Genomic DNA, 26784 nt, shown 5'->3' on the forward strand with positions numbered 1-26784 from the left:
AGTCTTCAGTGTAAATCTTGGAAATGGTTTGTCAGACTCGAAATGGCTATGTGCTGATTGACTTTGCCCCCTCGTCTGGGGAAGGGACTGTCGAGGGCTGGGAGCGCGAGCTCCTCCCGCCGTTAGACGGTGCCAGGGAATGGTAAGCGGCCTCCCCGAGCGACCCTGTAGGCCCAGGGAGAATGGGGCAGGAGCTCCGTCTCGGGATGCTGCGGCCGCCTCGTTGCTCCTGCCCTCGCTTCATACATTCAGTGCTCTCTGGTTTGGCGGCCTCATTAGAAGCTCTCATTTGTTCTGATAGGTTTCAGTTGACTTTTGGGGTTTTGAGGCAAGTGGGGATGCTGCTGCTGACAACAGAAAGAGCCCCCGTCTTCCTCCTCCCACACCTCCCTTCGTCTCGGTGGGCACCCAGGAGACCCGTTGGGCCTGTTGCAGCAGACAGACTTGTGTTCCCCCTGGAGCAGGAATGACCCCAGGATTCCACTGTTGGTTTTGCTAATCAAATTAAGAACATTTTCCTCTATATCGAATTTTACTAACGGATTTGGGGTCTTAACAGATCCTGAACAGATCTGTTTTTGCTCACAAAATCATAGACTTTCTCTTTTAATCCCTTGGCTTTGTGAAGCACAACACACTCGGGTGAATCCTCCTGGATGCTGATGCTTTGGTGTTGTAATGCACTCCTGGATTCCGCTTACTAACAGTTTACTTAGGATTTTTGCACTTGGTGCCTTCAGGGAGGTCCCCTCGTATGTATCAATACCCTGGTGTTGTCTGCACCTGACTTTGGTGATGGGATTAGGTCCGCTTAGGAAAATGAACAAAGTCATTTCTGTTTCTTTCTGTGCTTTGGTTTGACAGTGGCAAACTTAGGCAACCACCAGGGCCTGGTGCCTTTGGTGGGAAAAGGAGGTTTTTGACCACTTTACCCTCCTCAGTCATGCTTAACTCCTTGACCACCTGGGCTCGGGGCGGGGGGCAGGATTTGGGAGGGGAGAGAAGTGGAAGTCCTGCCCCTCAGAGGGATGCCCCTTGGCCACCTGTGGGTAGCGTGTGCGTGCCAAGCCGCTTCAGTTGTGTCTGACTCTTTGTGACCCCATGGACTGTAGCCCTCCAGGCTCCTCTGTGCATGGAATTCTCCGGGCAAGAATACTGAAGTGGGTTGCCACGCCCTGCTCCAGGGAATCTTCCCAGCCTGGGGGTCAAACCTGCGTCTCCTGCGTGGGCGGCCGGGTTCTTTGCCCTGGTGGTAAACAGCAGGGCTCTGCCTCAGGCGTGCCTGGCCTCCCCACCCCCGCCTCCTGGGCCTCTTCCTAGGTTGTGTGAGCCAGATGTCCTCAACTCCTATCAGAGAGACGGGAAGCCCTGGCTGCAGGCGGGATTCTGAGGACTCCTTGCCAGGCAGTGCAGCCACGGTGCTTGGCACGCGGCTTGCACGCAGTGCTGTGGCCCAGGCTGCCTGTCCTCTGCGGCCAGAGGGTCAGGGTGCCCGAGCTCATGTGCCCCAAACTGGGAGGTGACTTCCTGCTGTGTGTGTGCTGGGAGTGGGCTTCCTGTCGCCTCGGCCTCCCTGGTCAGCATCCCAAAAGGCCCCCAAAGCGGGCCTCCTACTGAACTGGGGAGATGTGGACGGGGAGCTGGCCACCCCAGGAACCTGACGCTTGGGGTCAGGGCCTTTGTCCACTGGAACTTGGCCAAACAACTGGCTCAGCAGCCCCAAATTAAAACCTGACATGGATTACACACACTGACCACCTCAAACTTGCTGTCTCATTCCATCTCAACCATTGCTTCATAACGGTAGAGGCTTCAGAATATTTGTTTACGAAAGAAGAAACTGAGGCTCAGAGGGGCCAGGTGACTTCCCTGGGGCCACTCACCATGGACTAAAGGGGCAGGACTGAGCCCTGCTCAGTCGTCAGGACCCTGGGCAGCTTCCTGGGCCTGGCAGGTTCATGTCGAGGGGACTTGAGAGTCCCCCAAGGCCTTGTCTGGGAGGGGGGTGCTCTGTCCTGGCTCCAGGGGGCAGGGGGCAGTGAGTCCCGCAATGAAGTTCCGTGTCTTGTCCTGAGGGCAGTTGAGGGCCAGGGAGATGGATGCTTTCTTTAGGCCACGGAAGCCCTGCGTTGTTCCGTGTGGCCATCAGACAGAAAAGACACTGGGCGTGGTTTGGGCATCCTGGACTTCCTCCCCGGGTCCTCCACCCCTCGGTCACTCCGCGAGGAGAGCAAGGGGACGACGAGGAGGCACAGGTGGCCCGCTCTCGCCCCACCTGGACCATCCCAGCTGTGGGGGGTGGGCAGGCACGGGCGGGGACAGGACCCCCGAGTCCCACATGCCCGGAAGCTCTCAGTGACACAAGCCTTTGGGCTGAGAGACAGGCCTTGAGCAGGCCCCTGGACACGGGGAGCAGCTGCCTGGCCATGTCCCTCCTACAAGGGGCACCGTTCCAGGAGCCCCGGGGCCTGGCCGTCGGCCAGCACAACAATCACTCAGGTTCGTGTGGGCTTTCGGCTCCGCTGGGGCAGTGAGGCAGGACACCACCAGGCCTGTGGGGCTTCTGCTTCCCGGTGCGTGCTCCCTCCAGACTCCTGTGTCCTGGCTGCACCACAAGGGAGGAGGGGCCGCATTCCCGGTCACCCCCGGAGACCACACGGCAGGGCGGCAACCTGGCCTTCTGACTCCTGGCACAATTTCCCCCCCGCCCTCCACCTCACCATGTTCTCCTGGAGCAGAGGCCCTGCTGTGTCCGGGTCCCAAGGCCAGGACACGAGAGAAAACCCAAAAGAGGTTAAAGTGGAGAAGGGGTCAAAGGCAGCCATGCCCGGGGAGCTCTGGGATTCTGCCGTAGAAAGAGGCGGTTGGCAAGAAAGGGGCAAAAGCAAGAAACACAACCCCAACCTCCCGCCACGTGGCTCCCCCGCCTGCCTGCGCCTCCCCACGGCCCCAGCTTATGACTAAGGAAAAACATGCAGCCACGCTGATGTGATTAGGAAAATGTTGTTTTACAAACACTGCCAGATCCTCGGGGTTGACCCCGTGACCCAGAGTACAGCACACAGGCGTGTTGGGCCCACAAGGCCACTCACAGCCTGGGCCCGGACGGCCCTTGAGCAGCTCCCAAAGCCATGGGATGAGGGGCTGATGCCTGCCTGCTGGTCCAGGGGTCAGGACGCGTGGGCTAGGCGCTCAGTGGGGGCCCGGGGAATGCACCTGCCCTTCCCGCCTTGAAGAGGGAGAGGAGGGGACCAGAGTGCCTGCTGCCCCCCGCCTCCCCCCCTCGCAGCGTGGAACTCTTGCTCCAGGTGAGTGGCCTGGCCTCCCAGCCTCTCCCACAGCTTGTCTATGAGTTTTCAGTTTGGGAATGAGTGTGGTCAGCAGAGCCCTGCACCTGCCCAGGGGCAGAGCCAGGCTCCTCCCTCCATCTCCTGCCCCTTGGCAGGGACAGGCCTCACAGGGCAGAGAACTCTCCACCCCGTGCCCTCCAGCTGGTCTGCCATCGCAGGAGTGCCTCTGAAGGCCCCAAGAGGCCCATTCATGGGTCTACCACCAAAGGGTCCCAGCTGATATAGTGCCCCCTGGGGGGTCTTGGCTCTTAGAAGAGCCGAGTGAGGGCTCACCTCAGCCGGTGGAGGCTGCAGGGAGAGAATGCCACCTCCCTGCAGGGGCGCTGAGGGCACCACCAAGGGGTGGCCTGGGGCTGAGCTCACCTGGTGGGAGCCGGGGGTCTGCCCTAGCCTCCCACCTGCACTGGTGGCCGCGCCTCCCCTGCCCGCCTGCACCGTGGAGGTAAGGCTCCCCAGGGCACTCAGTTAATGCTATGCAGCTGCCCTGCTGTGTCCAGCACCCACTGGGTGATGACGGGGCACAGCGGCTGGCGAGCAAGCCTCTGCGTGGCGGGCAGAGAGGTCCTGATGAGGCTGTCGCCCCAGGAGGCTGGGAACCGGGAGCCTTGGTGCTTGAGGGTGACCACAGCCAAAACTCACCTGGATGTGGGGTGGGGGCGGGCAGGGGCAGGTGCCCCAAGAGACAAATGTTTGGGCCCCAGAAGTCTGCAGACCACCAAGGGCCCTCCCAGTTTACCTGGTCTGATCCCATTCCTCTGCTCTGTCCTGCCAGGTGGGGACAGGGGCTTCTGGCCACAGAGTCCTGGCGATACTGGGCAAAGGGCAGCTGGGGGCCCAGAGGGATCCTGCCATCCCCACTGCCACCACCTCCCAGGTTCTGATCCCACCTGAGCCACTTGGCCCCATGGAGGCCGAAGACAAGGGCCTTCTCTTAAGCCTCCTTGTCACACACACCCCCACCCCCAGCCGGAGCCCAGCAGCCTGAGGGTCTGGAAGTAGGGGAGATGAGTGTTCTGGATCCTGAGGAAGGCTGAGTAGGCAGTCTATGTGGGGGTTGCTGGGAGGGCTTCCGTGGCCCTGGTGAGAATCCAGGGGTGGGGTGAGTGCCTGCCCCTGATGTGGGCAGTGGCGAACCTCCCCCACACCCTGGAGGTGCTTTGCAGTGGGCTTCACAGCCCTGCAGGGGCGGGGGGGTGCAGTGGCCCGGGCTGTGCTGCGCGGCCAGGCGCGTGGGGATGGGGGGCGCTGCGCGGGCAGGGCGGGCCGGGAGAGGCGGGGCCCTGTGGGCCAGGAGGGCCGGGGGCGCTGGGCGCGGGAGGGCGCGGGCGCGGGCTGAGGGGGCGCTGGCGTGTGCCCGCAGGCAGCCCGGCGCCGAGGACGTCGGCCGCGGGGACGGCGCGCGCCTGGACACCGCCGGCCTCAAAATGAGCGACCTGGACTCGGAGGTGCTGCCCTTGCCGCCGCGGTACCGCTTCCGGGACCTGCTGCTGGGCGACCAGTCCTTCCAGAACGACGACAGGTAGGGCGGGCGGGGGGTAGGGTCGGCGCGCGGAGCTGTCCGCGGTGCTGAAGGCCGCCGGTGCGCCCGCGACCCGCGCCCTTCAACTTTCCCGGGCTTCCGGGATCGGAGAAGTTTGGGTTGGGGGGATGGGGTAGGTGGGAAGCATCTTACCGGGAGGGTCCTGGAAGGTGGGACGGGATGCTCTGTGCTGGGCATTCGCCCCAGAGACCGATTCTCAGGCTGCCCTCCTCGGGTCTGCCCACAGCCCCCCAGCCCCGCTAGCAGCTCTGCTGACTTTGGGCACAAGCCAGGGCCGGAAGCGCTCCGTCTTGCAGCCCCGCGGGCTGGCTGAAGACTGGTGTCCTCCAGACGCTGGCTCTGGTCATTTATTATTAATCGGGGGATATGTCCTTCAAGCTCATGTCGTGGTCACTTACCAAGGTTGACAACATACCCTAGCCTCAGATTATCCTGGGGCGGGGTTGGGGGGAGGTAGCAAAAAGCAAAATAAACTTGAGTCTTTCGGCAAAGGACCAGCAAAATGAGCCCTTGGAAATAATTCATGTGCTGAGGAGGCTGGCAGGAAGCTGGGAGAAATGTTGCTTTTCTCTGCCTTTTCCCCAAATAGCTGTCTCAGTAAACACCCAGCACTTTAGCTCTGTCAGCCTCAAGGGAGGTGCTTCTATGCCTGCAGGGACTCACTCTGAAGCCTGAGGGACTTTGGACGGAACTGCTTCCCTTGTAGTGTGTTGGGGGCGGTGGCTGGTATGTGTGGGTCTCCTTCCCTACCCAGCCCTGAACTGGGCTTGTGAATCTGCAGTGTTCCCCTTGCGGTGCAGTGATTCAAGTTAGCTCACTAAGTCCATGAGGTTGAAAATTGTCAGGACAAAGATGGGGGCTTTCAGAATAATCCACTGCTGAAACTGCAGCTGGGAGAGAAATCAGGCTTGTGAATGAGGCCAGGACATAAGGACTATGCATGAGGCTTGTGGAAAATGAGTTTGAAATCTGCTCTGCCTGCTGGCAACAGAACATCCTTCCAGACCTCAGATGGCATTCGCTTGCATTCCCTGGGTAGAATCGGGAGGAGAGCTGGAACCCAAGGACTTCACCCACTTAGACCAGTGGATGTGAGCCTAGCAGAGGGGCTTCTTAAGGCCACGTAGTTTTGTCTTGTCAGACTGAGTGCAGAGGTAATAGGTAAATCCACCAGAGAACACACGCCCAGGTGAAGAGTTCACTTAGCTCCTGCGTGGGCAGAGGCGGAGGAGGGCAGGGCCGGGGGCTTCCCTAAGCTGAAAGCAAGCTCAGCACCTTCCTGAGTCAGCACCAGCCCCTCCCTGCCTGCTCCACTGGGACTGTTATTTCTCTAAAACAGCAGCCCCGGAGGTTCTTTCCATGTTGGGCAGGAAACGGCATCCATCTCCTGAGTGGGCCTGGGGCCTCCGAATGCTCCAGAAATGCCAGTGACTGCAGCTGACGTAATTGCAGTGACGCATCCCTTGGATTTCAGGAGTGGAAGGCAGGTCCTCGCCTTCAGCCGAGGGTGGCTTGTGTCTGCCTGGAGGAAACTGTCCCCGTCCCCTGGGACCTGGGAGGCTGGCACTGAAACCCCCACTGTGTTCTGGACCCTATGACTTGGGGTTTTTTTAATCATGATAAAATACACAAAACCTACAATATAGAGTGAAGTTTGGTAACTTTACATCATCACCACTATGTACTTCCAGAGCATTCCATCACCCCAGGGGGAACCTGGTCCCCATGAGCAGCCCCACCCCCTGACTCCTGGCAAAACCCCAGGCTCCGTTCTCCTTGGCCTTGTTTTCAGGGTGAAAGCCTCCTGTGTGCTGGGCCCAGGGACCTCCTGCTTGTGTGCATATGGTGTTTGGAGACCCGCTGTGTGTGCACATATATACACACGTGCATGTGTGTGTGTGAATCTTGCAGAGGAAAGACCCCTGTGGTCAGCATGGAGACCTTCCACTGGTGTCTGCAGGGCTGGCTGGCCCTGGAGGGTGTCACCAAGAAAGAGCGGGAGCATGGCCTCTGCCAGGCTGTTGGGGGAAGGGCCCCTTGCCCACCCCACAGAGGAGCACAGGGCCTGGTGCATTTGGCTGGCCCTTGGAACAGCCAGGGGGCCCACAGGAGGGGCAGGGGTGCTGGTTTGCACAAGGTGATTCTGCCCCTGTTCCCCGTGGGGGCTGGAGGGGGGTCTTTGAGGCATGGTGCTGTCCTCACCGAGTACCAGCCTTGAGAGGAAGGGGCGTGAGTCAGTGGGGGGACTGGAAGGGGCCAGTCCTCCAAGCAGGCAGCTCAGGGAGCCCCCTCCCCGAGGAGTTTCTCTCAAACCTTTGCCCAAAGGCAGCCACGGGTCTTGCCTCTCATGAACCCCTCGTGCTCACAGGTCTCATGGAGGCAGGCAGTGCTAGAAACCAGCTTGGGGTTCATGGGGGTCCTAAGATCGCCTGAGCCCCCATCTTGAAGACCACGTGTCTGGAGACCCCTCCCCTCTCTCAGCTCCTTCTCCTCCTCGGTTCCCGTGGCCCCCACCCCCATCACTGGTCCCAGAGTGGAGGACCTGGCCTGTGGGGGCCCTGCAGGTGTATGGAGAGGTGGTAAGGTGTGTCCTGGGTGGGGGAGGAGGGAGCAGGCACTGGGTCCGAGAGGCTGGAGGCCAAGAAGGCCAGCCTGTCTGTCCAGCTGGGCCAGGTACACTCAGCGGGTGCTGGGGGGGCTCAGGCGGGCATCCATGTGCCCCAGGAATAGCCTCCTGGGGCACGTGGTGGGCCTAGGACAGGCTCCTGGGGCTGCAGGAGGAGGGTGAAGGCTGCAGGTGAATCAGCACTGCCGGGGAGAGGGGGCCGCGTCGTGGGTCTGGGGAGGTGAGCTGTGCCCTCTCGGCACCACGGGGCGGGGCTCCCTGACCCCCCAGCATGCCCCTGGGTCCCTGCTGCCTGGCTCCTCTCCAGGCCCCGCTCACTCGGCCCGGGGCAGCCTCTGCGGGCTGAGCGGGGGTGCTGCTGCCCGACTCCTGGCAGGCTGTGAGTGGGCGGGCAGGACTCCAGGGGAATAAAGCCACAGCCGTGAGTCACCAGAGCCTTACATGCTGCGGCCTTGGCGGGGAGGAGGGGCTCGGCCCACGTGGGCGAAGGAGCCGCACCCCCGCGGCCCCCAGCCTCTCCTGGTGGGGAGGGGCAACCAAGGAGATAAGCAGAGCCAGGACTGGCGCGCCTTCTGGGGGCAGCCAGGTTCCCAGGAGACCCTCTGCACAGCCTCTAAGCCAGATCTCGGGGCTCCTGGGGAGCAGGGCTCTGGGCAGAAGGGCACCTGGACCCTCCAAGGCCTGAGGCTTGGGGCTCCCTGCCCTGTCCCGGGACAATCACTGTGCCTTCATCCCAGGGGCCAAGGGGCATCTCCAGGGCCCCTCCCTACCTGCAGCGGCCCCTCCCAAGCACCTGGGGTGCCTGGTCCTGGGGGCCGGACTTGGGGGTCTGAGGGCCTCCTGCGTGGCTCAGGGCCTGCAGGCCTGGCCAGGTGGCGAGCCTTCCCAGCCCACCCGCCCCCGCCCCTGTCCCTCCTCCTCAGAGGGCTAACGACAGCCTGGCCTGGTAAAGGAAACAGAACGGAGATTGGAAAAGCGCTTTTCAGATGGGGCTTTGGCCACTGGCAGTGTTCCTCCCCGTCCTGGTCTGTAGCAGGGACTCAAGGCACCAGCACCCTCCCCCAGCTCGGGGAGATGCCCTGTAGGGGCAGGGGCCCCTCTGTGCCCTGCAGCGCAGGAAGCAGGGCTGTCCCTCTGCAGGCTCATCTCCAACAAGCGGCAGAATCCGCAAAGGGCTGGGGTGGGCAGAACCGCAGCTGAGCTGGGGCGGCTGGGTGGGCTCCTGGCCTTCGTGCCATCGCCAGCTGCCTGTCCAGCTGGTACCTGGCCTGGCCGGGCATCTAGTGGGGGACAGGCAGGGGGTGTGCACCTCTCCCAGGCAGGTGCCAGCCTCCTGCAAGGAGCTGAAGAGGCCGGGCCTCAAAGGGTCAGAGCACTGCCCGGAAGGGCCGGTCCTGTGTTTCCCTAAGCTCCCCCAACAATAGCCTGACTGCCCCTGTGAGGTTGAGCAACACCCTGTTGTTTCACACAAGCCAAAGCGCGCGAGAGATAGGCCTGCCCTGCGAGGAGCCTGGGGGAGACCTGCGGACCAACCACTGCCCCGCCCTGCAGGGGCCACCGTTGGCAGCTGTGGTCCCCAGGCTGGCTGCAGGGAGGTGCAGGCCGGGCTCAGAGTTGGGGTGTCTGCAGGAGCAGCGCCCCCTCTGCCCCTCCCTTTCAGCTGAGCAAAAGTGGATCCACAGCCCTGGGCTCGGGGGGCGCTGAGGGGCAAAGCCAGGCCCCTCCAGTAGAGGAAAAGCCTGCCAGGCCTCCATGTGCTAAGTTGCTTCAGTCGTGTCTGACTCTCTGCAACCCCATAGACTGTAGCCCGCCAGGCTCCTCTGTCCATGGGATTCTCCAGGCAAGAATCCTGGAGCAGGTTGCTATTTCCTTCTCTAGGGCATCTTCCTAACCCAGGAATCGAACCCGCATCTCTTGTCTCCCGCATTGGCAGGTGGGTTCTTTACCACTAGCGCCACCTAGGAAGCCCTGTGCAGGGGAGTCAAGGTGGGGACGGGGTTCTCAAGGAGCAGCCTGCCCTTCGAGCCCTCATCTGCAGTTGCTACAACAGCAGTCTCCAGTGGGGCTGCAGGCTGCTGCGAGCCGGGCATGACCAGGGTAGGGGTGGGGGAGTTTTAGAAGCAGCCTTGGGTGCTGAAGTGCAGGAGGGGCACCTTCGCCTGCACCATTCGGCTCTACCTGGGTCTGCCCCCCACCCCGTGCCCTGATCACCACCACATGTGACCCGTCCTCCACTCCCACCTCCCCATCGTCCCTCTACCATCCTGCCTGCTTCCCCACTCCGACTCAGCCCCAGCCTGCAGAGAGGAACAGCCCGCCCTCTGGCCCGCGGCTTTCCTTGGGAGGGAGCTCTGCCGGGTGCTCTGCTTCTCCAGGGTGCCCCAGCCCCTCCTTGGCTCTCTGAGACCCTCCAGGACAGTTAGCCGGGAGTCTGGGCTGGGCCAGCTGCGGGTTCCCCAAAGTCACGCAGCTAATTTATGCATGGACAGCTTTGGGAGGGGTTGGGGCACCGTCATCTGTCCTTCAGGGGTACTCTGGGGACCCTGGGGTAGCCCCTGCCTTGAGGGCCTGGACAGGACCCCACTGGACCCCAGGTTCCTCAGGAGAGATGCAAGGGCTGGGCTTTGACAGGGGATCCAGCGAAGCCGAGGGCTGCCTACCCCAGGCTCTCCCCTCGCCCCAGATCCACGAGGTCCACCTGGGGTCCCAGGGGTCCTGGAGCCTGGAAGGCCCCTAAGACCCTTCCAAGTGGGCCTGTGTCAGAGCCTGAGCCTTTCTGGGTGGGGCATTTCCCGGGGATGGGTGCCTAGGGCAGTGCAGGGATTCGGGGACAGGCCCTGTGTTTAGGACAGCAGATGGTAGACTCTGCCCAGGAGGCCAGGGGTGCGAGGCCCAGGGAGTCGCAGCTGGGCACAGGCTGCCCCCCAGCCCAGCGCCAGGAGCTAATTCAACTTGGTGTTCCGAGGAAGCACCCAGGTCCAGAGAGGTGGTGTGACCCCCCACCCCAGTGGCTCCCTGGAGAGGGTGGGGGTGGGGTGGCCTGGGGGCAGCAGAATTGAGGGGGTGCTGTGCTTAGTTGCTCAGTTGTATCCAACTCTTTGTGACCCCATGGACTGTAGCCTGCCAGGCTCCTCTGTCCATGGGGATTCTCCAGGCAAGAAAATTGGAGTGGGTTGCCATTCCCTTCTCCAGGGGATCTTCCCAACCCAGGGATTGAACCTGGGTCTCCTGAGTTGCAGGTGGATTCTTTACCATCTGAGTCATCAGGGAAGCCCATTCAGAGGGAAGGGACACCATCCTCCGGGGGCTCCTGCAGGGCCCAGGACCTTCCTGAGGACCTGAGAGGGCAAAGCACTTGTAGGGGTCTCACTGCTTGGGGGGGGCGCTGTTCAGGGAGGAGGTGGGGGCCACGGGGGATGATGTTGACCTCTGAGAGTCCTGTAACCTGCCTGTGCAGCCTCTGGCCCCTGGGGTGGAGGACTGGAGGGGTCACAGAGAGGAAGGGGAGGAGGGAGTCACTGCTGGGCCTGACCCCAGGTGAGGACCAGGGCCTGCGGCCCACAGCCCCCCGGGGCCTGAGCCTTGCACCAGGAGGGTGCTGTCATCGTGCAGGGTGACCACCCCCATGCTGGCCAGGCTGAAGCAGGCTGGCTCTGGAGCAGACCCAGCCACCCAGGGCCCCAGGGTTCTCCCTGCTCAGGGCTGAGCTCAGGCTCCTGGGGTTAAACTCCCCAAGCCTTTCTTCCACTTAGCTGTGATCAGGACGGAGTAAGGTAGGATGCCGGCCCCACCCTGACCTTGCCCTGTCCTGGCCAGGGCCCCATGTCCATCTCAGACCCAAAGGCCTCGGAAGACACGGCTGGCCTGGGAAATGGGTGTGACCCAGGCTGGTGGGGGCAGGCAGGCTGGGGGTCCCCTGCCACTTTCAGCTCCGTGCGGAACAGGACCGGTGGGTGCTAATGGAGACACGTCCAGCACCCCAGAGTGTAGAGCTAAAGCCAAAGCCCCACCTCCCCACCACAGCTCCTCCCCAGGCCAGAGCAGCCCTGGGTGTTCAGGCCCAAGGCCTGACCCGCTCCCTGCGTAAGTTGGTCACCCATGGGGCGCTGCTCCAGCTCCCTGGACAGCTGCCGCCCTCACAGTAGCCTCTCCAGCGGGGCCCCAACACTCCGAACTTCCCCCCACGCCCAGGCCCGAAATGCCTGTGCCCACTCAGGTCTTTCCCACCCGAGGCCAAGGGTCCTTCCACCAGGAACAGAACAGTGGCGAGGGCGCTGGGTGCATGGAGCTGGGAGCTGACCCTGGACACCACCAGTGTGCTCCCCGATGTCTCTCTGGGACTCACTTTTCCTCTGCGTGATTAGATCCAGGACAGGCCCGGGTGGTGCCGGATCCTGACTGAGTCTGTGTGCTGTGTCCCAAGGCAGTATCCTGATTTTTCTAGCATTTTCCAGGGCTGGGGCTCATTTTCTTGCGTCTCCCCCACTCCACTGGGGGACTAAGGCCAGGTCTGATTCTGTGCCCCATTGTCACCTGGGGTCCGTGCCAGGGAGCAGGGTCTTGGGAGGTGGACAGAGGGGCGGCCGGGGCTCCCAGGGACAGGTCACGCTTCCCTGCTACCCCAACTCCCTCCCTGTAGGTGGGGGTGGGGAGCTTGGGTCACCCCCAGACCTGGGAGGCCAGGAGTGGGCAGGATAGGCAGTGACGAGATGGAGGAGAAAGGAACAAGGGGGGGTGACAGGGAATGCACGCGCCTGAGCAGCAGTGTGGTCCTCTCACCCAGCCGTGGGCTCTGACGGCGTTCAGCAGGGCTCCTGGGCCTGGGTCTCCACTTTTCATTAAGACGGGCCCGCTCTCGGTGATCCGGGATTAGGAGAACATCAGTGAAGGTGTAGGCAGTTTTGTGATGAGGCGGGGCCTGGCCCCCCCTTGCCCACACCCCAGGGATCCTGGAGGAGACTCTTGAGATGGCAAATCAGGTGTCCCCAGGAGCCTTGTCCACATCCCACCCTCTGGCCTTGCACATCCCAGAGCATCTCTTTGCCTCTAAGCCTGCATCCTGGGGACCTGTGTGCATGGCTCAAAATTAAATTCCTGCCAATTAGTGCAAAACAGGACACAGATGCCCAGTGAGAGGACAGCCAGCATCCTCCAGGGTCTCGGAAACCATGATCGGTTTCGGTCTCAAACTGCAGTTTATCAGACTCCTGCTATGCCGCCCACCATGTGCCACTGCTGTGCACTCAGAGTAAAAAAGGGAGGTGGGAGTGCCCAGGCTGTGGGTCAGGCAGCTCCAGCTGAGTGACAAGCACCCCCACCCAGGCGCCTCACCAGCGGACAGTTACTGCTCACAGTTCTGCAGCTGGAAGTCTGAGATCAGATGCCAACCTGGGGAGGTGGGGAGGGGGTTCCTGATGGGGCCTCTTCCTGTTGTGCAGATACCGTCCTGCCTGTCCTCAGGAGAGACAGAGTGAGCAAGTTCTCTCATGAGGGCGCTAACCCCATCTTGGGGCCCCACCCTCAGGACCTCATCTATTAATAACCCTCATCACCTCTGAATGCCATCACTCTGGCGGTTGGGGCTTCAGTGAGTTTGTGGGGGGGGGACACACACACATTCCATCCACAACAGGCTTGGGTAACAAAGTGGACGCTGTGAAATAGATGGCTGGTACCCTCTCCAGGGGTTAAGGTGTTCCTCAATCTTAAATTCCTTAAGCCCTGGGGCATCCCAAGATCCCTGGAGGGAAAGCCTGCTTCTCTCACCTCCCCCACACCCACGAGGTGCAGGCCCCTGGTGAGTGGAGGCTGATCCTGCAGGAAGAAGGCCAGCTCAAGGTCTCCAGCTGAGAGGAGGAATCTCGGGAGGGAGCCGGCAGTGCCTCCTCGCATCTCAGTGCTTTGAATGGTGTCCCCCAAGTTCATGTCCTCTGGCACCTGGGAATGTGACCTTATTTGGAAATAGGGTCTTTGTGGCTGTAATTAAGGTAAAGATCTTGAGATGGGATAATTTCAGATTTAGGATGGGCCCTACATCCACTGACTGGTGTCCTTATAAGAAGAGACACACACACACAGCAGAAGCTATGTGAGAACAGAACAGAGCCACCTGGGGCCTCCAGGAGTTAGAGGAGGCAGGAAGCGCCCTCCCCTGGAGCCTCTGGAGGGAGCATGGCCCCGTGACACCTTGATTTCAGCCCAGTGATGCTGACTTTGGACCTCTGGGCTCCAGTTCTGTGTGAGAACAAATTTCTGTGTTAAGTCACTCATTCGTGGTCCCTTGTTCCAGCTGCCCCAAAATACACACACACCAGGGAATCTCAGTAATTTGGGGGACAGTGAATGTCAGGGAGAAGTCACTTCGTTTTTCTCTAGGACAGAAAAATACCACCTGCTGAGCAGTCAGGGGAAGCCTCTCCCACCCCTACCCCCCAGCCCAGCGGCCAGGCCAGTCCCCAGGCCACCGTTAGGAAGGGAGACTCTCTTGAGAAGTACAGGTCTCATGTGGCATTTACAGAGCATCTCCTGAGGCCAGGGCTTCCCTGGTGGCTCAGACAGTAAAGAATCTGCCTGCAGTGCAGGAGACGCAGGTTCGATCCTTGGGTTGGAAAGATCCTCTGGAGAAGGGAATGGCCACCCACTCCAGTATTCTTGCCTGGAGAGTCCCGTGGATAGAGGACCTAGTAGGCTACAGTCCATGAGGTCACAAAGACTCAGATACGACTGAATGACGAACTCTTCACTTTAACTTCTGAGACTCATGTTTGGGCTGGAGAGGGCAGCAGGAGAGGAGGCATCTTCCCTGAGAAGCCAGGGACCCCCAAGTGGTGCCTGTGAGGTGATCAGAGGGCTTGTGGGCAGGGGAGAAGGCTCCCAGCTCTGGGTCTGCAGCCACGGCAGAGTCCAGGGAGGGGCAGCACATGCCTGGCTTGGGGAGGACATTGCCCTGGTGGCCCCAACCTGACCTTCACAGCTGATTTGCTCCATCCAGGAATATTGTGTCGCATCTGGTTATTAGGGTTCGCTAACTCGTTTTAATCCAGAATGGCTCCCACCAGGTATGCCTGCCCAGGTCCCCACCCTAATCCCCAAGCCCATGAGGATGGTGAGATGTCTCCTCATTTGGAAGTAGGATCTTTACAGATAATTACAAGAGCCATTAGGATCATTAAGGTGGGCCCTAATCCAACATGATTAGTGTCTTTTTTAGTGTTTATTTTTGTTTATTTGGCTGAGCTGGGTCTTAGTCGTGGCACACAGGATCTTCTGTTTTCTTGCAGCATGGGGGATATTTAGTTGCAGCATATGGGGTCTAGTTCCCTGACCAGGTATTGAACCCAGGGCCCCTGCATTGGGAGTTCAGAGTCTTAGCCACTGGACCACCAGAGAAGGTCCAACTGATGTCCTTTTTAAGAAGGGAAATTTGGAGACAGACCTGGAAAGATCCTCCCTCATGGCCCCAGAAGAAGCAGGCCCTGCTAACAACTTGATCTCGGCCTCCAGAACTGGGAGAGAACGAATTTCTGTTGTTCACGCCATCCAGACTGTGCCACACAGCCCTAGGAAGCTCATGTTATAGTTCAGTCACTCACTGGCCCTTTGTGAAGCCATGGACTGCAGCACACCAGGCTTCCCTGTCCTTCACTATCTCCCAGAGTTTGCTCAAATTCAAGTCCATTGAGTTGGTGATGTCATCCAACCATCTCATCCTCTGTCGCCCCCTTCTCTCCTTTTCCTTCAATCTTTCCCAGCATCAGGGTCTTTTCCAATGAGTCAGCTCTTCGCATCAGGTGGCCAGAGTATTGGAACTTCACCATTAGTCCTTCCAATGAATATTCCGGGTTGATTTCCTTTAGGATTGACTGGTTTGATCTCCTTCCTGTCCAAGGGATTCTCAAGAGTCTTCTCCAGCACCACAATTTGAAAGCATCAATTCTTTGGCCCTCAGCCTTCTGTATGGTCCAACTCACACATCCATACATGACTTCTGGAAAAACCATAGCTTTCACTATACAGACCTTTGTCAGGAAAGCGATGCCTCTGCTTTTTAATACGCTGTCTAGGTTTGTCATAGCTTTCCTTCCAACGAGCACGTGTCTTTTAATTTCATGGCTGCAGTCACTGTCCATAGTGATTTTGGAGCCCCCAAAATAAAATCTCTCACTGCTTTTACTTTCACTCCATCTGTTTGCCATGAAGTGATGGGACTGGATGCCATGATCTTAGTTTTTTGAATGCTGAGTTTTAAGCCAGCCTTTCACTCTCCTTTTTCACCCTCATCAAGAGGCTCTTTAGTTCCTCTTCACTTTCTGCCATTAGAGTGGTATCATCTGCGTATCTGAGGCTGTTGATAGTTCTCCTGGAAGCTCATACCCCTGGCAATTTTGCATTATAAGTAAGGTCACTCATCAACTGGCTGAGGTAACAAACAGGAGGGTGGGCCCTTTCTAAGCACAGTGGGCCTTTGAAAGCAGGGTGTTTTCTCTGGCCAGAAGTGGAAGAAAAGATTTGAGGCATAGGGGTATCTGAGCCACGATTGCCAGCTTTAAAGATGGAGGGGCCAAGGGATGCGGGCAGCCTGTAGGAGCTGAGCCACCAACAGACAACAGGAAAAGGGAAACTCAGTCCCTCAACCACCAAAAAATTAATCCCACCAACTGGATGAGCATGGAGGTGGATTTCCCCCAGGGCTCCAGGTGGAAGTCCAGCCTTGTTGATGCTGATTTCAGGCACGTGGAACCCTACGCAGGACACCAAGCTAAGCCATGCCCAGCCTTCTAATGGACAACGAGAGATAACAGAAGCTGCGAAGTCAGTGGTGATTTGTCCCAGAGCACAAGTGGCTGATATGCCAGGCCTCTCATCCTGCAGAAGGTTCTGCCGTCTGTGCGTCTGGCTGCCTCTCCTAGTATTTCTCATAAACTGGATGTTGGTTCTGAAGGCCTGGTGGATGGAACGTGGATGTTTTAGGCAAAAGGTTTTAAGTGCCACTGTGGTCCCCATGTTGCCCTGTGTCCTGGTTGTCCCTCCGTTAGAGATGGCCAGATGGATACTCTGGCTAGTGATGACAGCCCAGCCCTTGCACTGGGCAGTTAGGCAGTGATCCGTCAACATGTGACCAGGCATTCCCCCTCTACGTTGCAGCTGAGTGGGGGCAGCCCCCCGGGACAGCCTCCCCGAGCCCCACGTTCCATGGAGGCTTGGCCAAGCTCCTTTCCTGTTCTGCTCTGCCCTCTTCGAGTATAAGCCACATGCTTTTAACTGGTGGTTTTCCTGCATCAATGGGAGCCGGTTGTAAGCCCTGAAACGTAATTCCTGCTGAAAAAAGCAGGAAAACACGCTCAATCCTTTCCCTTTAATTACTAGTTTTCAACGTGTATTATAGCAGCTTCACAGGATGACAACTGAGGGTGTTTTTTCTGGATTCTTCTTTCTGGGTGTGACCTTTGAGTTTCTTAAGTGACAAGAGGAGCTTTGCAAATGTGCTGAAGTTAAAGATCTTAGAAAAAAAAATAGTACTTACCTTAGAAGAAAGAGATTAACATTTTAAAATTATTGCTTATTTGTTGTATTTACTTTTGGCTGTATTGGGTCTTGGTTGCTGCACACGGGCTTCCTTGAGTTGCAGCGGGTGGGGGCCACTCTTCACTGAGGGGGCCACTCTTCACTGCGGTGGCCTTTCTTGCTGCAGAGCACAGGCTCAGTAGCTGCGGTGCACAGGCTTAGTTGCTCCATGGCGTGTGGGATTTCCCTGGACCAGGGATTGAACCCATGTCCTCTGCAATGGCAGTGGAGTCCCAACCCGTGGACTCCGAACCCGTGGAAGTCCAAAGTTAAGAATCTTGAGATGAGGCGGTAATCCTGGGTCCCCTGGGGAACCCCGAGGGGTCCCAGGGCTTTTCAGAAGAGGGAGGTGAAAGGCCAGAGTCAGAGAGGGAGACGGAAGGATGAGGCAGGGGCCAGAGCCACATGAGGACGGGGCCCCAGACAGGGGACGCCAGGGTCTCTAGAAGCTGGAAAAGACACAATAGCATCTCCCCAAAGTCTCCAAAGGGAACCGGCCTGCCTGCGTGTAGACTTCAGGACCCAGAATTCCAGAACTGTTGAAGACGACAAGTTTCAAGCCCCTGTATTTGTAGTAGTTGTTACAGAAGCAAGAGGCAATGTGCACACCATGCACTCACCCTCCTCCTGTTTGGGTTTGGTTCTGGGTTTCTGGCTGTGAGGTATGTGGGACCCTAGCTCCCCAACCAGGGGTCGAACCCACGCCCTCGGCACTGGAAAGCGAAGTCTTCCCCACTGGACTGCGAGGGGAGTCCCATCTTCAGGTGTCCCTTCTTGGGCTAGCGGGAACCAGTTCAACTGGATTTTGTGCTTCTTTTTTTCACAATTTTTTAAAAAATTGTGTAAAACACATATGCTTCACAACAAGAGAAGGCATCGCAACGAGAAGCCTGTGTACTCCAACTAGAGAGTGCAGAGAAGGCCTGTGCACATCGACAAAGACCCAGCCAACCAAAAATAAATAAATAAAAAATACATGATATAAAATTCACCACCTTCATCATTTTTGAGTGTACAGTTCTGTGATACAATAGTCTTTTTAAATTTTTTGAATCAAAGTATAGTTGATTTAGGGATTCCCTGGTGGCTCAGTGGTGAAGAATCCACCTGCCAACAGAGAAGACCTGGGTTCAATCCCTGGGTGGGGAAGATCCCCTAGAGGAGGGAATGGCAGCCTACTCCAGTATTCTTGCCTGGAGAAGCCCGTGGACAGAGGAGCCTGGCGGGCTGCAGTCTGTGGGGTCATGGACACGACCGATCCCGCACAGACGTTGGGTGCACGTGCATTTACAACTGTTATATAGTCTTCTTGCAGAGAGCCCTGGACCATTGTGCAGTGTCCCTTCTTTGGCTCTCATTCCAGTCTTTGTTTTTAAATACACTAAGCATATTCTTAATGGGCAGCTAACACCACCATCCACCGCTTTCATCTTCCCCCACTGAAATGCATTCCCATTAAACTCACTCCTCACCCCCTCCCCCAGCCCCTGAAGCCAGTGTACTCTTCCCTTCCCCTGATTTGCTTTGTCTCTCTTATTGCCTGAAGAATTCTTTCTTCATCCTTTAAGCCCAGTAGATTGGTGGGATCGATAGTTGGGTGCGGCGCATCCGTGCCTTATTGTCCTGGAACTCTGTGTGCAGTCCTTTCATCATTCTGTTTCTCAGTATTTCCTAAATTTGTTTTAAATACTTCAAACGGGCCGGGCCCCCCACCGGGGCATGGGCAGTTCTTCGGGTGTGCGTCTCCCACAGCTCTCAGCTCCTGGACACTGCTCCGCGTCTGCCTCTGTGCCAGCAGGGCCATCCTTCTCTCAGTCATTTCCCTTCTGATTTGGGTTCACCAGGTGGCGCTAGTGGTAAAGAACCCGCCTGCCAGTGCAGGAGACGTTAAGAGACTCCGGTTAGATCCCTGGGTCGGGAAGATCCCCTGGAGAAGGAAATGGCAACCCACTCCAGTATTCTTGCCTGGAGAATCCCACAGACAGAGGACCCTGGCAGACTGCAGTCCGTGGGTTGCAAAGAGTCGGACACGACCAAAGTGACTTAGCACGCCCCAGGGATCATTATATGGGGTGAGGGTAGGCGTGTGTCCAGGATGTGCTGGAGGGGATGGTTCAGATGGCCCCCCACCCCTTTTTGGTGGTGTTGAGTACAGAGGCATTGCTCCTGACACCCTGGTTTTGCTCTCGGCTCTTCAGATGTGGCCATTGGGTTTTTGGTCTTTCATCTTTTGTCCATAATTTGCCCCACCTGAGCATGCACGCGGTGGTTTTAGTCTCGTTTAGCCTCTTTGTATTTTGTTGCTGAAGAAGAGGTGTGTCCAGGTGAAGGCACTGCAGCAAAGGGTCCCAGGTCCCAGCCTGGCTCACATGGACACACCGGCAGAGAGGCCTCAGTGGGGCCCCAGAGAGGGTGGTGCCCGTGCCCACGACCCTCCTGGCCCTGCTTTACAGGCGCTGCGGTGTCTTGCTCACCAGCAGGCCGGAGGTGCTTCACGCCCTCCCTCTTTGCAGCCACTCCCATGCCACCCCCTCCGCAGGAGGGGCAAGGAGTGCCTGACACCAGTTTTTCCCCCTCCTGCCTCCTGTGTTGGCGGAGGAGGTTCGGGACACGGGGCGGGACAGGACGTGGAAGGTGGTCGGGGAAGCGCACATGTAAGTGTTGCTGAGACCACCCAATGGCTTCATCCGGACTGTCTGCGGGGAGGCCAGGCCAGGAGCTGGGTGTACCGAGGCCCACCTTCCTCTCACAGACCTTCTGTCCGTGCAGGGCCATGGTGGTTTGCTGCCCCACAAGAGGGGTGAAGCAATAGAGGCCGGCCAGCTGGCCAAGTTGGAGCCTCCAGTCTGGCATCAGGGCTTGGACCAGACGGGAGGGCCTGGACCCCCCTGGGGGCAACCTGCACAGCTGTCCTCTGAGCGCCCTGCACCCAGCTGGGCTCCAGGGCAGCCAGGCCACAGCCTGGGTCCTCCCAGCACCGACACCTGGGCGAGTCACCTCTACCCCCCGCCCCCCAGTCCCGGGCCTCCCTGGTCTGCAAAAATGGAAGGAATTGGGCAGAAAAGCCACACAATGTGGCAACAGGGAGCAGAGGCTCCGTCGGCTGGGAGGCCTCTCCCTGCCTTCCTGTCTGGTCTCCAGCAGAAGCCACTTCCTCCCTCAGCGCCTCGGTTTCCCCCTTTGCAAACGGACAGAAATCTGCACACTTCCTCAAGCTATCTATTCCGTGAGATGGTCCGAGCACACCGGGCAGGGAGTGGGTCGGGCGCAGACCGGGATCTGGGACTGTTAGCTGCCTCCTCCGCTTCCGGGATCCCATGTCCCGCGCCGAATGGAGCCTCGAGTGCGGACACAGGTAAAGGAGGGCCTCGTGAACTCCCTGGACGCTTTGGGGGAGGAGGTGGGGGGCAGCGGCGGCCCCTGAGTGCTTGCGGGAGGGAAGGCAGACAGTGGCGTCCCCCATCTCAACCGTGGGGCTGGGTGGGCCCACCCGACCTGGGCGGCAGGGGTGGAAGCTGGGAGGTGCGCGTGGCTCCGGGTCCCCAGGACCCATAGGCCGCCTGGGGTCCCCGCCTCCAGCAGCCCCCGCCTGCGGAGGTGACCGGCCAAGAGCCACCAGCTGCCACCGCGCTACTCTTCCTCGCCTCCTCCCGCGCCGTGCGGGCCAGCGTGACTATTACTACTCCTTCCGTGGGAAGGCAGACCCCTCGCAGCCCGGGGCGCCCAGACGCCCCGCTCCCACGTGAGGCGCCCTCTGAGCTCCGGGGATGGGGAGGGGGCCGAGCCTGGGTGCCCCCAGTCGCGGCGGGAAGGAGCCCGACCGCCCCCCCAGCATCCCAGCCCCCCCTCGGCCGTTCCACTGCGGCGGCGGCGCGGGGAGCGCGGGGAGGCGCGCGGAGATGGTAGCGCCCGCTCCGCCCCCGCCTCCCGCCGCCGCCGCCGTGCGCTCCGGCAGGATGGCGCGGGCCAAGCTGCCGCGCTCGCCGTCCGAGGGCAAGGCGGGCCCTGGGGGCACCCCGGCCGGCGCCTCGGCCCCTGAGGAGCCGCACGGGCTCAGCCCGCTGCTGCCGGCCCGCGGCGGGGGCTCCGTGGGCAGCGACGTGGGCCAGAGGTAGGGGCGGGGGCGCGGGGCGCCGCCGGGAGGGGCTTTGCTCTCTGTGCTCGCATCCTGCACGGGCTCCGCTCCGCTGCACCTGCCGCGTTGCTTGCAGCCCCGGGGAGGGGAGGGACGGCCGGGTCTCCCCTGGGGACCCCCTCCCAAGCGCCCCGCCCGTTGTGTCTCCCGTCTGCCTGTGGGACCCCTGCTCCCTCCTGCTCTGAGAGGCTGAGCACAGTGGGCCTGCAGGTGAAATCGGAGGAGAGAAAGGAGGTGGGGACCTGCTGACCCCTGCCCAAGCCCTGTCCCACTGGAGGCTACACTCATGTTGGTCCCCCAGCAGCCACTTGGGGTGAGGCAGGGCCAGCGTCTGTGTCCCGCTCCAGAGGTAAGCAGTGTGAGGCCCAGGGCAGCCGCAGAGCAGATGGGAGCTGGGGCGCAGGCTGGGGGCGCAGGCTCCCTGGGGCTGGTGCCTGGAGCTCGTGGCAGTAAAGGTGCAGGAGGCTGGTTCTCCCGGCCCGGCAGGGTCCTGCCGACCCCCTCCAGCCCCTCCTCAAGCACGGGCACAGCATGACACCCCCATTTCACTGATGAGGACACCGAGGCTCAGCCTGCAGCACTAACTCTTAGCCAGCATCTCTCCTGTGCCGAGAGCCCTTCTAGATGCTGCGGGGGATACTGAGATGAATCAGACCCCCCAAATGTGGGCACACGTCGTGGGCACGAAAACCTGTGTGGGCTGGGCTGGGACAAGGAGAGGGGAGGCTTCCTGGGGCGCTGGCCCTGCAGGCGGGGCACCGGGAGATGGGCAGGGGCTTCCGGGCAGAGGAGACAGCCAAGGCCAAAGCCTGGGGTGCTGGGGTGTGGTGCCATGTGAGGGTTGGGGTGAGGCGTTGGCAGAGACTCAGCCTGGCAGATGGCAGACCACGGGTGCCTGGGGAGCTTCCCCCCCTACTGAGCACAGGCCCTCTGGACCCTCCGCACTCTTGCACCCCATCTCCTGCTCCTTGACACGCCCCCAGGGGGCAGCTGCCCTGCGGTCATTCCCATTTGCTGGAGGAGACTGCTAAGGCAGGAGACTAAGTGCTCTAACGGGCATTCCTGGTGGACTCACACAGCTAATGGGCAGCCCCTGGGCAGGAGGGAGGTGAGTGCTGGCCAAGGCCCTGGAGACCAGATTCCTCTCTTCTCCGTTCCCTTCCTGGAGGCTATAGGAAGCAGTGAGCCCAGAGGCTCTGGTTACCGGCAGCCTGGCCTCTGCAAATGACTGGCTTCCCGCTGTCCCTGTTCCTGCAGGGACACAGGGATGGCAGGTCCTGTCCAAGCTGCATCTGAACCCGCAGTGCAGCACGGGAGCTGCGCTGGCAGGGACACCTCCTCCAGGAAGCCCTCGCCCCACTCCCACCCCTGCCGCCCCCAGTCCTGCACAGACCCTTCGTGTGAGCAGCCTGGCTGGGTCCCCAAGCTGCCCCTGAGGGGCAGGGTCCTCAGAGCAACTGCACAGCCAGCCCAGCAGCACTGGGGGCTGGTGCCTGCAGCTCGTCTCCGGAAGCGTTAGGCGCACGCTGTGGAGTTTGCTCCAGACGGAAGCAGTGGGGAGCCATGGCAGGTTCCGGAGCAGACGAGGACTTGCAGGGCTTCAATTCTGCAAAGACCAGAGCAGGCAGGTGGGTGCCCTCTGCTGGAGGAGCCCGTGGCTGTAGCTCCTGCCCCAACCTGCGTGCAGTGTCTCGAGCCAGCCAGGCCTCGGCCCTCCCCAGGGAGGCCTCACCACTGCTGGGGAGGTAGCACGGCAGAGGCAGGGGTCTCCACTGCCCCCAGGGGACTGAGCCACAGGGAGGGGCCGGCTCCCAAAGCCCTGCCCAGATCGCCCCCCACCGCCTGCCCCTGCCACCCTGCCATCCTTCTCCTGGACTCCGTGGAGTGGGGAGCACGGACAAGGGGAGGAGTGTGCAGCAGAATCCAGGATGAGCTCTGAGCTCCCACTGGAGGCTGCTCGCAGAGGTCAAGGGAGCCCCAGAGCAGAAAGAGGGCAAGAGGATCCAGGGAGGGGAAGGCAGGGGAGGCACAGGAGGACCTGGGCAAGGAGTGAGGGGCCGCCAGCAGGGGAGGCCTGTGAGCAGGACCTTGGGGCTGTCTGCGCCTCCCCCAGGGTAGCTTCAGGGGCAGGGCTCGCCAACCCAGGACCCTTACCAGGAGGGGCAGCCAAGGAAGGCACTGGCTCAGAGCTGGGCTGAAGGAAGGGTTGGAGACAAAGGCGAAACTCTAGCCCAGGGGCTCTTCCTGAAGGGCAGAAAGAAGGGGTGGGGTCTTGGGGCGTGAGGTGGAGTCAGACAGAGCCCCCGCAGGTTTGCAGGGCCTGGACAGGGTCAGAATCAGCTGGAGACCCCAGCGGCAGCTGCAGTGAGTGGCTGCTGAGGGCAACCATACACGCGCCGCACACACACCCCCCCCACCCCCGGCAACCCCGAACTCAGGACGGCCCCTCTGAGCCTGGCTCCCGCCAAGGACAGGCCTGGGGCCTCTGGGCCCACCTCTGTGTGTGGGGGCCTCGGGGCTTCTGTGGACGGTGGGGGCCACGGCAGGCAGGGAGAGTGAGCGCGGCAGGAAACAGCACCTTGGCCAGCCCAGGACCGGCTGTGCACTTTGCTCTGGGGGCTGAGCCCGCCTGCCCCTTGTGCTCTGAGCTTGGTGCCACCCTGCTCTCCTGCTGTTCCTCCCGGATCCCTCACCTGTGGCCCGCCTCCCGCTGGCCCGCCCAAGTCTCCCTCCCTACCCCCTGCCGGATTTTTCCCAGGAGTCCTCCCCCGGGGGCCCCCTCCTCCCCTGCAGATCGACATCTTCCTGTGCCCCCACCCCCTGGCCAGGAACCCAGCCTCTCTCCCATGCCCCATCCCCGACCTGCTCCCAGCGAGTTCCTGGTCCGCCCTGACCTGATGCTGGGACAGGCTGTGGCCCTACAGGTTCCCGCCCTCGGGGGAGCAGCTGTCACCCAGCTCAGCACTCAGGCAGTGCCTGGGCCAGAGGGGGTCTGAGCTGGATAAACATGCAGAACCTGCCAGAATCTCCCAGAGACCCCAGACTCAGTGAAGCCCAGGCCCCCCTGCTCTCTGCAGGCCCAGCCAGCACCCGGCCCACCTGCGGGGCACCCAGAGCTATAGGCTGGGGCCCCACCCAGAGGGCCCTACAGAAGGCAAAGCAGGCTGGCTCCCTCCTCCCTGCCTGTGGCCTTGGGAAGGCAGCGGTCCTCTCTGGACCTTAGTTTCCTCTTCTGGAAGATTTTTGCTTTAAGGATTGAAGGAGAGGCCCCATGAAGCTGGAGACGCTGGGGCAGACGGGAGGGACACCAACAAAGAGCAGACCCTCTGTGACCCCCCCAGTTCCTGATGCTCCCACCAGCCTCTCCCTCCCAGTCTCCAGTTAGCGCAGGCCACACCCACCATGGTGTTCTCTGGCTGCAGCCAGTCTGGAAGAACCCTAGGCCAAGGCGGCCTCAAGGGCAGCAGGTGTGTGTTGCTGGCCCAGGAGAGGGGGTGCCCCTGGGGGTCCCTCAGAAGCATCGGACTGTCTTGTCACCAGAAAGCCGAGGGGACAGGGCAGTGGGGTGGCGCCATTGCCTGTAGAGGGCAGGGGCATCGAGGAGAGGTGGGCAGGATTGACGACAAGGAGCCCAACGTCATGTCCAGCTGGTGGCCCCTGTGTAGGGGGCGCCCCACGCTGCCATCAGCTTCCTGGGTGTCGAGGGGGGCTGACCTGCTCCTGCCTGGACCCTGGGGTCACAGGGGCCTGGGGCAGTCTCAGTGCAGAGCAGAGCGGTGGGCGCTCCCGAACCTGCTGTCCAGCCGCTCGCCTGGCTGCAGGCAGGGGCCCGTCCTGCGTGCCGTCTGCTGGGAGGGTCACCCTGTCCTGCCGGGGTGGGGGCGGGGTGCATGTACTCGCCCTGCCGCAGGCACCGTGCTGCTTCTGGGGCGTCCAGGGGGGCAGGCCCCACCAGGGGGTGTGCACATGGGCGTGCCCTGCTCCCCTCGGCCCCTGCCTGAGTCCTCCCTCTGTGTCTGGGAGCCCAGGCTCCCCCATCTGTCCATCTGTCCATCAGTCCGCTGTCTGCGTTGACGTGTCTGCTTCATTCTGCCCTCAGGCTTCACATGGAAGAGTTTAGCCTGGACTCCTCTGTGTCTCAGTAAGTGCTTGGTTCACAGGTGTCCTCCTGGCCCCGAGCAGACCCTGGGGGAAGGGGCTTGGGCTGTGACTGCCCAGGGGGAGCGTCCGCCGCGCCCAGCACCATCTGTCCTGCAGCCGGGCCAGAGCAGGGCACGGCAGGACTGCTGGACCTTGAGTGGGGCTGAGGCTGGGGGCAGAACGGGGCGTGGCTCTCTGGGAAGGAGCCTGGGAGTGGGAAATGGGGTGTCCAGAGCCCCACGGTGGTGATGACAGCCCTTAGGAAGGGATGAGGACCCCACTGTGGTACTGGTGTGGGGTCAAGGCAAGCAGGTGACTGCTGGGAACAAAGGCTTCAGCCCACTGTGGCCACCTTTGCAGATCCAGAACTCCAGGCACCTGGCCCAGCTGCTCCCCCCCCCCACGGTGAGCCCCTCCAGGCTTTTCCTGGCTTCAGTTAGGGCTGCAGAGGGCACTTTGAGGTCTGGGGACGCAAGCCCCTCAGCACCCCCACCAGGCATATTCATGGGAAGGAGCCCCTCACCTACTCACGTCCAGGGAGTCCAGAGTGGCCACCACATGGGGCCTGATTATTCTTTCGTTAATTAACACCATTGGCAGCAGCCACCAGCACTCACTCGGGGCTTCTCCACACTTCCTCGGGGCTTCTCCACACTTCCTCGGGGCTTCTCCACACTTCTCGGGGCTTCTCCACACTTCCTCCTGCAGCCCAAGGCTCGGGCATCATTACCCAGGCCAGCCCTGGGCCTCCGTCCGCCAGCCGTGGTGCAGCGGGTAACCAGAGAGGGGGAAGGTGCCTCCGCCGGCTCCCCGGGGCGGGTCCCAGGCTGTTGGCGGAGTGAGCGGGGAATGGACAGTTGCAGCTGCCCAAGGGGCTGAGGCTGTGGTCCTCTGCCCCAGAGCTGCGTGGTCACCAGCAGATCAAATGTCCCTGGGCCCTTGGAGGCCCAAGGAGGCTTGCCGGGGCCCTGACCCAGCCAAGGTGCGAGGCCAGTACTGAGGAGGCCTAGGACAACACTGGTGCTTTGAGAGGTCGCTGCCCACTCTGCCTGGCAGCTTGGAGCCCTCGCTTTCCTTGGCATCCCAGACCCCGGGAGGGGCAACTGGCAGAGAGGAGGCCTGTGGCCGCAGGCTGGCCTGTGCCCCAGCCTGTGCAGTGGTGGGTGTGGGGGGGGGCCTACAGCAGAGCCCCGTGTCCCTCCGTCTCCCCCAGTGGCGAATCTGCAACAGGGCTGGGTGTGGCGGGGGCAGAGCGGTCCCAGCGCCACCGTCAGCTCAACGGCCCCACCCCCAAACCGGACCAGCCCAGCTCCTTGCCGGTCCAGCCCAGGACCTGGAGCGGAGCTGGCCACGTGTCTGTCCCGCCTGGGCCCCTGGGCAGGTCACAGGTTCTGCTCAGTCTCAGAATAGCCGGCCTCGGAGTTGGCGC

The 26784-nt window shown here is 60.9% G+C and overlaps 1 protein-coding gene across 12 annotated transcripts in view; it reads left to right on the plus strand.

Moving 5' to 3' along the window:
- Positions 1-4737: 4737 nt before the first annotated feature.
- KCNT1 (potassium sodium-activated channel subfamily T member 1) overlaps positions 4738-26784 on the plus strand; it is a 58680-nt gene continuing 36633 nt past the window's right edge. For 7 of the 12 annotated variants that reach the window (XR_005718484.1, XR_005718485.1, XM_040225499.1 and 4 more), the window contains exon 1: positions 4738-4869. Coding sequence is in view for 8 of the 12 variants with exons in the window: in XM_040225499.1 (XP_040081433.1) it covers positions 4775-4869 (95 nt within the window). In the remaining 4 variants the exon portion in view is untranslated. Of the gene's footprint in view, positions 4870-20332; positions 20436-25215; positions 25357-26784 lie in introns of those variants that run through there. The other 5 variants (XM_040225503.1, XM_040225504.1, XM_040225507.1 and 2 more) reach the window with 4 other exon arrangements.

The sequence above is a fragment of the Oryx dammah genome, unplaced genomic scaffold (genome assembly GCF_014754425.2).
Source record: "Oryx dammah isolate SB20612 unplaced genomic scaffold, SCBI_Odam_1.1 HiC_scaffold_25, whole genome shotgun sequence".
Lineage (NCBI taxonomy): Eukaryota > Metazoa > Chordata > Mammalia > Artiodactyla > Bovidae > Oryx > Oryx dammah.